At 40.9% G+C, this 13,937-nt stretch overlaps 1 protein-coding gene and 2 non-coding genes across 3 annotated transcripts; all 3 read right to left on the bottom strand.

The window, feature by feature from the left end:
* Window positions 1-3,945: 3,945 nt before the first annotated feature.
* On the bottom strand, window positions 3,946-12,527 carry rpl3 (ribosomal protein L3). The gene is made up of 9 exons (XM_036589490.1): window positions 12,337-12,527; window positions 10,430-10,622; window positions 9,830-9,998; window positions 9,138-9,273; window positions 7,468-7,654; window positions 7,008-7,168; window positions 6,779-6,880; window positions 5,584-5,799; window positions 3,946-4,159 (listed from the first exon to the last, which is right to left on the bottom strand). Exons 1-9 carry the CDS (start codon window positions 12,337-12,339, stop codon window positions 4,013-4,015), a joined length of 1,314 nt encoding a protein of 437 aa, XP_036445383.1. The 5' UTR covers window positions 12,340-12,527; the 3' UTR covers window positions 3,946-4,012.
* LOC118821868 lies at window positions 4,239-4,373 on the bottom strand. Its single transcript, XR_005008374.1, has one exon. It is a non-coding gene; the product is annotated as a small nucleolar RNA SNORA54 (small nucleolar RNA).
* On the bottom strand, window positions 7,238-7,331 carry LOC118821872. The gene has a single exon (XR_005008378.1). It is a non-coding gene; the product is annotated as a small nucleolar RNA U83B (small nucleolar RNA).
* Window positions 12,528-13,937: the final 1,410 nt, after the last annotated feature.

The following is a 13,937-nucleotide window of genomic DNA, read 5'->3' as shown; positions in this document are numbered from 1 at the left end:
TGTCCCGATAAAAAGCAGCGATACACACACTCATGTATGCATATATGCTGAGAATGACCCACCACCCAAATAGTACCTGCTCTGTGAGGGTCCATGGGGGTCCTGACCACTGAAGAACAGGGTAAAAGGGGGCTAACAAAGTATCAGAGAAACAGATGGACTACAGTCTGTAACTGTAGAACTACAAAGTGCACCTATATAGTAAGTGGAGCTGATAAAATGGACAATGAGTGTAGAAACAAGGAGGTGGTCATAATGTTATGCCTGATCGGCATGTATATAGTCAACAATACGGTCAACAATGTGGTTATTGTTATTATTTGATGGAGAACATGTTCTATATGGTTCTATAGAGAACTTTTTAAAAACGTGTTCTTCTGTTGTTACAAGCTTGACAGCATAACAACAGAAGAACCCTTTCTGGTGCTATACAGAATCATTTTCTATATAGAACCATTTAACCATGCAAAGAACTATGTAAGCATGAAATGGTTCTATATAGAACTCACAATTCTAAACAGAACCGTTCTCTTTACCCAAGACTCATCAGACTTTTCAGTTAAAAAGCATTTTAGAAACAAGCGCCCTGCTGTGCTCAATACAGATACAGACGGAAGGTTTACAACAAACCCAATCATACTCGCTTAAAAAGATGGTTCTTCAAGGGTTCTTTAGTAAAGAAAATGGCTCTGTATAGAACCACGAACACTCAGAGAACCATCTGCATCCCTAGATGGTTCTTTGCAGTGGTGAAAACATTTGTCAGACTGATGGAGAATGTGTTGTAAATGGTTCTATATAAGACCAAAAAGGGTTCTTCTGCTGTTATGATGTCAAACTTGTAACGATAGAAGAACCCTTTTTGGTCTTATAGAACCCTTTTCTAAGAGGTTCTGTATAGAATCATATACATATATATTTTTCCACTCTCCCGTAAAGTTATCATTTTGGAGATACAAGGTTTTCTTCCGACAGCAGTGATACACACACACACACACATACACACACACACACACACACACACACACACACACATATATATATATATATAGATAGATAGATAGATAGATAGATAGATATAGATATAGTTTTTCAGTTTTTGGCATAATTTGAAAATGCCTGTTGTCCTTTACATTGTGCTTATATATATATATATATAAGCATGTAAAGTGAAGCAGCTGAATAGGATCATAATGTAACTGCTTTGCTATTAGACAGTCAGAATTGTGGTGCTAATTTAAGTACTGATACAATCATTCAATAATACAATGTGAATTTTGTAATCATTTACCAATAAAAACAAAATAAACAAAAAAATATTTCATTTTTTCCAAATAAATTTGACTTGACTTGACTTTCAATTTTCGTTTCTAATTTCAATGTGTATGAAGTCGCTGGCTTCTCTGCAGACATTAGAGACCAATTTAAAATACTGAATAAATGCATTCTATGGCAGCTTTATGATGAACACTGCGGCCGAAGTCCGAACTGAACCGTCATTTCTTGAGTTTTGCCACTTGAACAAAACTGAACCACAGCAGAGTTTCTGCTCAGGCTGCATGCTCGGCCCACAGGTCTGGCCACCTGCTGGACACTGAAGGTTTTACACAGAACAAACCACTTCCAGATCATCCCTCACACCTCAAACAGAAGAGCTGTTACCTGTAAGCATGGTTTTTTGGGTTTTGTGTGTGTCTTTCTCTTCACAGGTGTGCCTGCTTTCTGTCATCAGGGATCTCTGACCAATCAGAATGTGGACCGGTGTAATTAGGGGAGGAGCTTAATGTTTAAAAGCTGCATTCAAGCTGAGTGAAGAGAGCGAACTTTACCTTCAACTTGCTTTACTTCGGCCTGTCTTGTGTTGTTTTACAAGAGATTATTTTTGCCACCTGGGGTTCCAAACAGGTACGAGGGGCACCTGTACATTCACACCCTGTAGAGGTCTGCTCTGTCCAGCTCCCTGGGTCAGAGGGCACTGCTGTGTGTCCTTCTGTTTGCTGGTCAGGGACGTTTAGTGTAGTTTTTGTTCATTTTGTAGTTCAACTAAGTTCCTCTGCTTCAGAGCAGGTAAGCGTGTCTGCTTTGGTCCTTTCTTTGGTGCCATCCATGGTTCGATTCTTCCAGTGTGGTACTAGATACTATAGCACAGCACTTTTATTGTGGTTGGTTTTAATAAAGTAGCATCAAAAGATCTTATTAATCTGTTCTTTGTGCTTTTATCCTTAATGACCGGCTCAATGATCCCACAGCGCCCTGGATGCAACACAAGGTAACAGTCTAAATTCTCCATAATAGTACATTAAGTTTACTCTGCAGTTTTGTTTTCATGTTTTTGAAGAGTTCTTCAGCAAAAAATGGTTCCATCTAGAACCCTTTGCATTGTGAAAGGGTTCGTCAGACCAATGGAGAACACTGGTTAGATTGAGAAACCCTTATTAGTCCCCCTGCATTTTGAACCATCTGTGCAGTGAAACACCACATGAACACACACTAGGGGGCAGTGAGCACACTTGCCCAGAGTGGTGGGCAGCCCTATCCGCAGCGCCCGGGGAGCAGTTGGGGGTTAGGTGTCTTGCTCAAGGGCACTGTTAAAATTGATATCGCTACATACCAGAACCCTTTTCAAAAAGGTTCTATATAGAACCATCTGCAGCACTTTTGTGACAAAGTACTATTTAATTACACAGGGTTCGGAGTGTTCATGGTTCTAGATAGACCCATTTTCTTTACTGAACAACCATCTTTAAGAGTGTATACTAACTGTATCTCCCCTGTTAATTCATTAGCAGTGGTGGACAGTAATGAAGTAAATGTAGTTTGTTACTGTACTTTAGTTTTTTGTGTATCTGAACTGTTTCCATTTTGAGTGACTTTACTTTCACTCCACATTTCGAAGTCAAATATCTTACTTTTCACTCCACTACATTATGAGAAATCTGTCGCTCCTTTTGGTTTGTGTATTAAGCGCGCACTTTGTTTTGACCTGTTGGTCATACCGACCCAGTGCAGCTCACAGTTCAACATCAGTGCAGCAGCGTAAAATTTTGGGAGTCTATTCAACATAAATGATGAACTAACTGAACTTTGTGTAAACAGACCACAATATAGAAATATGTACTCATATGCAGTTGTGACTGATGTGTCTTTATTCTGAATTTATACAAACATTTCATTTGACAGTAAATTACTTTTGGCTGGTTTATGTTTATGAACAGAGACCTACAGATGCAGTTTAGTAAAGGAAACTCATTTGTGAATCTGAGTTTAAAGATTTTATTAAACTTAAACTTCTGAGTTCAAATAAATCTTAAACTGAAACTTCGCTTGTTTGTAAAAAGTGATTTCAGAGCCACTCAGTTCTACCTGATGGAAACTGTTTGCCTTCAGTGTTTTGTGTTTATGATAATTTTAATAGACATCAGCGTCACTAATTAATGACATTCTATTAAAAGACTGGTTTACCAAGAGATACACTGCAGTATTTTCACCTAAAATGAGTTAAAGAAGCGAGTCTTGTTACAAAAATGATAACAAGACATTAAAGTCATAATTAATCTTGGTACTTTCACTTAATACTTAAGTACATCTGAAGGCAAATACTTTTGTACTTTTACTCAAGTGGAGGTCTAAAGGGAGGAACTTCTACTTTTACTGGAGTAATATTTTACCTTGTGCATCTCTACTTTAACTCAAGTACATGATTTGTGTACTTCATCCACCACTGTTCATGAGTGTCTCCACTCAAACCTCCAACCACTTAGGTTCATTTCACTTTTGAGCTCAAAACCTTTGTAATGGCTGCATAATGCAGGTTCCTGCTGAGATTTGTTGCACAAACAGCTCCAAGCATTGTCTGCTGGTAACAGACCCATAAAAATGTGGCACTGAGGGACACAGAAGTGGGTAAACTATGCTACTGTCCAGCATTTAGAGCAATGTTATGCCCACTGCTGCACCACCCTCCTAAAAGACCTGCATGACCAACCATGAACATACTGCATGCTTACACCATTCACGAAAGAGGCGAAAGGCTTTTGGTACTTTTTTTATTAAATAACTCTGCAGGGCTGCATGACAACTCATGAATCCAGACAGAGCAGGGCGGGGCGACGCTCAGGCAGTTTCCTCCTTGGCAAGACGGTCCTTCTTGAGAGGGTCCCTGTAAGAGACAAAAGCAAAGCACTGGTCAGAACAGTCCAACTCTTAAAACACTATAATCCCTGAACCGACTGATATTTGCTTGTCGCCAGAGAGTGAACAGGGAGTTATGCACAGAGAAGCTCCACTCCCCTGCCTCACTGAACATTCTTATAGCACTGGAATGGAACCCAAATTTCAGACTGAGTTTCTGAAACAGGTTACGAACAGTGCAATCAGAGCTCCGCTTGGGCTGATTTACTCCCTACAAAAGCAACAAGCATCATTTTATAGTGTTCAAATTCAAAAGGCCCAATCAACCCATTTCACCCCTCCCACTCGTCCCGATTGTTGAGAGAGGTGTAGGGCGAAGTGTTAGAGCTACATGGCCCTCCAGAGGTTTGAGACAGTGTGCTTTTACACCCCCCCAAGAAACCCACAATAATTATATATTTCTATTTTCAGGGCTGCAAATAATTTGTATTGATCTTCAATTAATCAAGATATTCAGTTTGAAAACTACAAAAAAAAAGCAGGAATCGAAAATCCCCCCCTTTAAAAAAAAAAAAACGTTTTTGGTCATCGATTAGTTTGCAATTAAACAGTCGACACCTATTTAATTGTTGCAGCTCTAAATAAATTTATATATGTTAAATAGTTTACTAATTTATATTTTGTATATTTAATATTTTATATAATTTTATATATTTAAGTATTTCAGTTAAAACAAATGATAACTGTTTCAATCATCAAGCACAAACATTAAACAGTGCTGCCATTCTCACCTGGTTAGCTAGTGAGCGTTAGCTGCCAGCTCTGCTTACCACAGAACAGGTTTGATTTTGACCAATGAGCTTTACTGAAATTTAAATAATGACTCGGCTCTGAGGACGAAGCAAAGCGGCAGAACCAAAATTAAACCTGTTCTCTGGAGATGGAGCCTCATAGCTAAGCTAATGTTAGCCGGCTCCAGCGTCCCAAGTTAACTTGGCATTGCTGAAGCAACGCAGACACCCCAGCGCAGGTCCGATTCGACTAACCGGTGCTCTTATCACAAGTACAGATATCTAATTGGCCGAACCGAGAACCCATTTGGCTTGACAGTGGAAGAGATGCCAGTGACTGATCCACTGATTGAAGATAAATAAATCAGGCACATCTGGATCAAAAACCTCTGTATAACAGCCTCTGTGCAGCCTGTAAGCTAAAGACCACCAATTACTCCCAAGTGCTCAGCCAGGCACTGCATCCATACACCAGACCTAAAGGGGCTGTGATGGCACAGTGAGTCACAGGAGCTGATGCAGTGGTCAAAGCCAACCTCAGGCTCAACCGTCCTTCATCTCGCTCTCTGCCAGCCTCCAGCTGTACGAGAAACCGCTTCGCATGCGGAGTCGTGACTAAACAGGATCCCTTTCCACCTTCAAGCAGTCGCCCCAAACTCACCATGAACGCCTTCTTCTCGTCGGCGGTCTGGAAACGCCCGTGGCCAAACTTGGAGGTGGTGTCGATGAACTTGAGGTCGATCTTCTCCGCGGCCTTGCGGCTGGTCTGCACCAGCAGGGACTTGCGCAGAGTCAGCACCCTCTTCTTGGTCCCAACAACACAGCCTTTCAGCATCAGGAAGTCATTTTTCACCTCACCATAGTGGACAAAGCCACCCTGTGGACAAACAAGTGTTTTTACATAAGTCAAATGTTACAACTGAACTTTGAATATTTGAGTTTACCAATTACACATTAATTGCACACAATCTACCTGTAGAACTACTATACCATTAAATATTAATACTGGTGTGGTCATAATTGAACTGGCACTAAACCAACCTGGGATGAAGAGTTTGTATTAAAAGCTATGAATGACATTTCAGGCATCATACAATCTCTCCTGCACAATGTTCTAACTCAATATATGGCTATACGTTTACATGCAGACTGATAATCTGTCAATCAGACTAATAGCTCAATCGGAATAGAATACATCCATCTATACATCTCAGTCGGAACAGTCTAGTAAACTGGTCATTCAGAATACAACTACTGATTGAACAAGGTGGTTTATCCTGTAAATAATCCATTAAATAGAGCAATAACAGCCGTGTAAACACCTTTATCTGATTACATTCCCAAACTTAAACTTTCCGTATGTTCTGCGCATAATCAGAATAAATTCGATCGGATTGGCCAAGATATCTGCATGTTATTAAGGTCTATTTGATGAGCATTATAACCATTTAGGGCCAGTTTAATATATAGGCCAATTTCAACCAGTCCAAGCATCAATCTTCACCTCAGACATTCAAAAATAAATAAATTCACCAATGTCAGAGGTGAAGACTGCTGGGTCAGATTAAAGTTAGAAGTATATGCATTTGTCATTTTACTGCATTTTTAACCATAAAGAAATGCTATTTAAGCAGTGCTAATCCATTTAGATGTAGTCCCAAGTCCTACATTTAGATGTAGGCAACAAAAGTCAGCATATTGGCTGCAATCAGCCAAAAATTCCCATTTTCAGGGCATCCCTATCCCTGCATCTATCCTACCTAAACGTGGGAATTGTGGACCATTACACTGTCTGCATGACAGTTTGTCCAATTCAGACTCTAAAGCATCAAAGCACATTCTAGCACTAAACTTACCATTGGGTTGATGCTCTTGTTGGAAAGATCGTAATCAGTGGAGGCGTTGTTTTTGATCACTTTGCCATCCTTTGTGTGGTAACCCTGTCCGACCTTGTAGATCTAGAGGAGAAAACGGGAGAATCGGAACGTTAGCTCTGCAAACGAGAGCAAAAATAAGCCTCAAACCTGATCAGACGTCTTTAGCAGAGTGAAGCATAAAATGAAATGGTTTCACAAGCAAACCCACCTTCTTGTTGATCTCAGTGCGGTGGTGGTAGCCCTTCTGACCAGCACGGGCGACGGAGAAGGCCACACGGGCTGGATGCCAGGCTCCGATACAGGCCACCTTGCGCAGACCACGATGGGTCTTGCGGGGCAGCTTTTTCGTGTGCCAACGGCTCGTCACACCTACAAAAACGAGTCCGTTAACAAAGAGCGCAACAACCGTCGAGCCCAGGTTGATCTCAGCTTCTGTGGCGTGCTTTCAGAAGGAAGGCAGCATGGGGTATTTCCTCATGCTTTTCGGGCGCCATGCCTGACGCAGTATCCATGTTTTTCATCACCAAGCACTTGCAGCCATAAACAGCCACCAATTTGAATTAAGTGCCAATTTAGAGGCTACTAGTCTTCATCCATCGATCCATTTGGCTCAAACATGTTCAATCAAGCTATTCCTCAAACGTTTTACTGCACTTAAAGGCACGTACCCTTGTAGCCATGACCCTTGGTGACTCCAATGACGTCAATCATCTCATCCTGGCCGAAAACCGTGCTGATGGGAACGGCCTGCTCCAGCTTCTCTCTGGCCCAGTCTACCTTGTCAGAGATGGTGCCTCCATTCAACTGGATCTCCATGAGGTGGGACTTCTTCTGCCTCAGAGGCAGCAGGCGCATCTAAGGGGAAACAATAATGATGTGATTGTGTGTAAATGTCACTTTAACCAACATTCCTATATTAAATCTTTGCTCAGCTTAATTTAATTTGCACTCAACCAAATTAGGATGCTGAACAGTTTAGTGAATTTCATAGCTTTAATACCTTTAAAAAGGGCATCATACCATTTCTTCTGCACAGCAGCCACATTTACTTGCAGCCTAATCTGTTAACATTCCAACTAACAGCTCAATCAGAATAGAATACGTCCTTGTAAGCACCTCAGTCAGAACAGTCTAGTCCGATTGAGGCCATTCGGAATACAGTTTGTCTGATTGAATGAGGTGCGTAATCCTGTAAATAATCCATTAAATAGAAGAATAATCTGTGTAAACGCCTGTATCTGATTACATTCCCTATCGGAAATTTTTAAGTACGTTCTGAATGTTCGTCACGTCATAGTGAAAGTTTATACCGTTCGACATGGCGGAGCAGAAACTGGTCTGCAGAGGAGACGAAGTTTATGCTCTGATCTTTAAAAGACGGCGGTGGGACGGACGTCCAGCTTATGTGTCTCAGAACACGACGTCTTCCTTTAATAAGGACATGTGAAGGACGTTTTCCTGAGTCTGACATCATTTTAAAGTAATTAAAAACAAGCACTGCTCACTGCTGCTCATCTCACTGACTGGACTCACTCGTTGTCATGGCAACATCTACACTAAGAAGTTCTCTATGCATGTGCGTCATGTTGGATCTGATTATGTGTAGTGAGCATGTAAACAGATTTCAGATTGTTGATTAGAGTGAGAATATAAACACCTCAGTCTTCATCTAGAACCTGAATGTATTTAATCAGATTGGCAAAAGTCTTTGCATGATGTTATTAATGTCCTTTTGATTAGCATTATAACCATTTGGACCAGTTTAATATACAGATTGATTTCAACCTGACCAAGCATCAATGACATCATCTCATCCTAGGAGAACTCAGTGCTGATGGAAGTTTAGTTACTACAATTACATTATTCAATTATATGATTTACAGTCTTGCCTAGTGTCAACTGTCCAAAATCTGACCATCTGTCCTCAGGCAGTTTAATTAGGATGCAATATGAAAATCATCGGCACACTTTGGCAAAAAACTTGATACATTTACATTTACATGTCAAAACCCTGGGTTACTGCACTTTTTACATTATAGTTCCATTTCCTCATCGCAAATCTAGAAACAGATGCAATTTCTACACTGGGTAGACTGGTGCATACCCACTGTCTAACACCTCCAGGTTAATATACAACATTACAGACAGCGCTTTTACAAAAACCGAGCCATGAGCATGTTTAAACAGCAAAATTCATGCGACAGAGCTAAATAAACAATGTGTAAAACCTAAAAATATCAAATTACCTCCCCGGAAGGGCAAACAGATAATCTAATGATTGTGCTTCTATATTTCCAGCACACAATTCAGGTAGACCTCCAAAACCCCAAACCCTCACCTGAGTGTGGGCGATGATACGGACGACCTTGCAGTACTTCTTCATGGCAGTGAAGTCCTTCTCCAGCTGCTTTTTGCCCTCCTCATCCTGCCACTTCTTGGAGTACTTGGTGAAGGCCTTCTTCTTGGACTTGGACCTGTACAGGTGCCGCAGAGGAAGAGAACATGCAGGTTTGCACACAGCTCCTTCATAACCCTTCAGGGTCAGAGGAAGGAGGCTGGGCAGAGCGGCTAGCCCGTCCTCAACTCAGCAAGGAGGGCATTGACAGCTCTTGTGGGTCGTTTTGGCTCATGGCACGGCTTCTAAGGAGCCCTTTCCACCGGCCAGAGGAGCCCGGCGCTCATCAGGGCACGAGGCGCCTGAGCGGAGCTGCACCACACCGACATGTTAGACTGACTCAGGGCAAACATGGGGGCGTTCACACTGGACAGCAACAATCAGCTCCAACACAACTGAATACCAGCCATAAGTGTGAAATGTAATCATTTAAGCCTTTAAACCTACTCAAGTACTTTTTTTGGCCATATTATGATTTCAGAGCCATGTGTTTTCGACCCCTTTCACTACAGTTTCTCTCCTAATAAGAAACTTATTAAAAGCATCTTTTTTAATTGTGGTGAAGTTGATATTGCCTGTGATTAGTTTCGTATGGACATGAGGGAGGAAAAAACAGCTGTGAATCTGGTTCTTACCAGTTCTTGTAGAAGCGGCGTCTGCACTCGTCACTGATGTGTTCAGCGAAGATGGTCTTGAAGGAACGCAGGCCACGAGGGGTCAGGACGTAGCCGACAATGCCAACCACCATCATGGGAGGGGTCTCCACAACGGTGACTGCCTCAACCACCTCCTTCTTGTTGACCTCTATAAGTAATCATTTGTAAATGTAATCAATACTTCTTACCTCCAAGGTTAAGGATAAGTACACTTAAAACTCTGCTCTATAGTAGAGGCTGACTGATAAGCCGATACTGGTATCCCAGTTTTAAATTGGGCTATTAGCTTTTAATAACTGCAAAAAAAATTAGGTACTTATTTGGACTTTAACAGACCAGTAAAGCACTTACTGCTGGAATGATCAGTTATCAGTCAGGCTTTGCTCTACAGCAGACCGTTAGTATGACTGCGCTCAGTGCTCGACATTCAGCAAGGGCTTTTGGCCCAAATATGTCCGCCCGTCGAGGGTATCATCACTGGCAGACCCCAGTAACACAAACAAGCCTCAGGCATGTTTCAAGTCAGCTACCCCACTAAAAATAAACATCACCCCAAAACAAGCTCTGCAAAAAACTCACTTGAGCCAGGTCTGTCGACCTCACGGACAATGTGGGTCATTCCAGCCTTGTAGCCGAGGAAGGCTGTGAGGTGAACGGGCTTGCTGGGGTCATCCTTGGGGAAGCTCTTCACCTTACCCCGATGGCGTCGGCTCCTCTTGCGGGGCAGGAAGCCCAGAGATCCGTGGCGCGGAGCCGAAAACTTACGGTGAGACTAAAAACAAATAAGTAGTAATTTTGAGCACATCAGATTCCACCATCTTGGGTCACAAACAAATAAGGAAACAATTATGCTTTATCACTTCACGATTATATCAGGATGTAAACAGCGGTTTGTTATGAAAGGCTACGTTCTAAAGAAACTTGGAACTAGACGTCTGAAGAGTTTACTAGGTACGCTGTGTGACGCAAGAGAAAACTTGGACTTGGTGCTCACCATTAACATGGGTCTACACAGAACCATAAATGCTCAAAGAACCTTTTGTATGATTCAAGTGTTCTTCATATTGATGGAAAATGAGCTGTAGATGGTTCTATATAGCACCAAAATCTTTGAGTGCAGAACTAAGCACTTCACACCAAACCACTCTGAATGACCGATTACCCCACATGCTTAACCATTTAATTTTGCACAATTTTTGAAAAATTGGTGGAGCTCCCCTTTAAAGGCCTTTGTGCAAATAGATCACTGTTTTTTAGTCTGATCTCTTCCAGTGAAGCTCATGTTCAGGCGACTCTCAGGTAGATCTGACCGGCTGATCAGAGGCTTTTACACAAACTTGAGTCCAACTCCAGTGCATGCCATCATTAAAGGGGACAAGGGGAGAAATTCTGAAATTAATTGAAATAGGTACATATTTCCAAGATTTTACTTTTTGCTCATCTTAATATTGCTAACTTGGAAGAATAATTAGAAAAGATTGCAAATTATGAATTTAACAGCACACTCCAATGTTTGGAGTCCACTAAAAAAATGGCTGGACCTGATAGTTTTGCGTCGGTCCCTAAATCTGCACTAAACTGCACATTCAGAAACTCAAGACATGCAGATTCCCTAGTGGTAAAAATGGCTTTAGTGGTGTTGGACATCATAACCCCTGGTTCCTAATCACCATCCCTTAATGAATCTCTACAGTGATCCACTTCACATTAAACCACTTTGATCTAGATTAACTACTGAAACAAGCAAAAACTTTTAAAAATCGGTTGTGTTCCCCTGTTGGGTAAACTCGGCTTGGACAACCGTGTTCACTCGCTGGACCAAGCTAAATAAGCCACTGAATCACACAGCACAATCAAGAAGTCTAATTTAAGTCTAAACAGTACTTTTAATGCCAACTGTGTTTGTCCTAAAACAAAACTAGACCTGCTCCATTTCCAGGAAGCCATTTCAAGGATTTAAGCGTCAAATTATATGCAATAAAGCAAACTGCATGTGCTCATTTCTGCTGTATATTCATTTTACTTCATAAAAAAGCTTAAAAATGAGTCAAAAACATTACTAAAGCAAAACTCTGCTCACCGGAGGCCATTAGGGCTACATGCGTTGGCCAACGTTAGCTCAGGTAGCTAACCAGGCCGCATCGCCCCCACAAACTCCACAAGTTTAACTTATTACAGTATAACTTATGTTTAAAATTAGAGTTAATGCAGAAGCACCTCCAACAGGATCTGCCTTTAATATTTGAAATAAGCCACTTATTAATACGATAAAATGACATTAGCGAGTTAGCACTGACGCCCGGTCAGCAGCCGGCGTTCCCACCCGCGAAAACTACCAAATTAAACCCATCTTCGACCGCCTGAGGCACAAAATATAACTCCTACCAGGTTAGTTGAACATTAGAGTACCGCATTTCGGAAAAAGCAAGTACATAAAAGCAAGGATGGCTGAAATTCCGACTTGATTAAACAGAAACAGGCCTCACCATTTTGTCTCCGATTGAGAAAGAGGCCGAGCAAACGTGCCCCGCTTGTTTTATATGGACAGCGTGGACGCGCACGTCAGTGCGTCGTTGCGTCAGCAGAGTCAGCAAGCGCGTCCATGTCTCTACAAATATGATAAAATAATAAAAGTCTACCACGTGAAACTGATTTGTCAAACACGTGTCAGGTCCGCGGCGCAATCCTACAATTATTCTAATATTCTGACAATATTAGCCCGTTTCACTGTGACTTGAACTACAGTTCCCAGCATGCACTGCAACGTAACGTGTGCTCCCACACCCTCCCCAACAACGACCAAAAAACGTGTAGCGAATGTATATTTAAATAAATGTAAATTAATATGAACAACAGACTTATTATTTAAAATAAATGTTTTAAATATAAAACAATTTATATGCAGTTTTTATATAAAATTATTTTTTGAATCGTTCGATTCAGTGCCTATTTTTTTGCAGTTGTAGTTTTGGCATGTTTTGAACAAACAATGGCCAGTCAAAATTTTATATAAAAATAAAATAATAACAGCTGGCCCACAGATTTGATGAGATTTTTTAATATGGCCCTTTTAGTGGTTGAGTTTGACAAACCTGATGTAAAGTATACAGTATAAACACACATATGTTACAAATATTTAGCATTTATAACTTCACTTAACAGTTATAAATGTAAGAATTTCTTCATTTAAATCTGGAAAATTTTTTTTTAGAAATTAGAGAAATGTGAAACACCTGCAATAAAGACATATTTAAGATTCTGCACTATTCCTAGGTCACTATTCAAATTTAAGCAAATTTGTTGATGTTGACTGTGTTAAAGGGGAATTCCACCAATATTTCAACATTTCTGAATAATTGAGTGGCTGAGATTATTATTACGAGTTATCCAGAGTGGTTTGGTGTAAAATGGTTGATTGGAGAGACTCAGATTCCTTTACAGTGGTGGTGATCGGAACCAGGGGTCGCCATGACTACAACACACGTATTGAGCTGTTTTATTTACTATCCAAAACCACCAGTGAACCTACACAAGTCTTCTGAGTTTATACACAATGTTGATGGCAAAATAGTGATAAATCTAAAAAATTAGTTTTCTTTGACAACTATTTTGCCTCGCAACACCCTGCATGCATCCTTCCACCAGGAATTAAAATATATTTTAAGCTGAAACATCACAAAACTATCATAAATAATTGTCTCAGTCATCAGGCAGTGAATTCATGAACATTTCATGTGATAACCTTTTTGAGGAGGACGTCTGGTTCCTATCACCACCACTGTGAACAATTCTGACTCAGTAAGTTTCTCTAGAACAGAGCGTTTCACACCAAACCACTCTGAACGACTCTGTTTACAACATTTTGTTAACCATTTAATTATGTAGAGTTTGGTGGAGTTCCCCTTTAAAGGCCTTTGTGCAAACAGGTCAGAGTGTTTTTTAGTCTGATCTCTTCCAGTGAAGCTCACGTTAAGGCGACTCTCAGGTAGATTTGATCTGCTGATGAGAGACTTTCACACAAACTTGTGGAATCCAACTCTAGTACATGCTGTCATTAAGGGGGACATACCACCAAATACAGAGAAAT

Source organism: Colossoma macropomum, unplaced genomic scaffold (assembly GCF_904425465.1).
Source record: "Colossoma macropomum unplaced genomic scaffold, Colossoma_macropomum, whole genome shotgun sequence".
NCBI classification, from domain to species: domain Eukaryota; kingdom Metazoa; phylum Chordata; class Actinopteri; order Characiformes; family Serrasalmidae; genus Colossoma; species Colossoma macropomum.
Note: the sequence above shows the minus strand (reverse complement) of the source record. Positions and strands in the feature narration are given on the sequence as shown.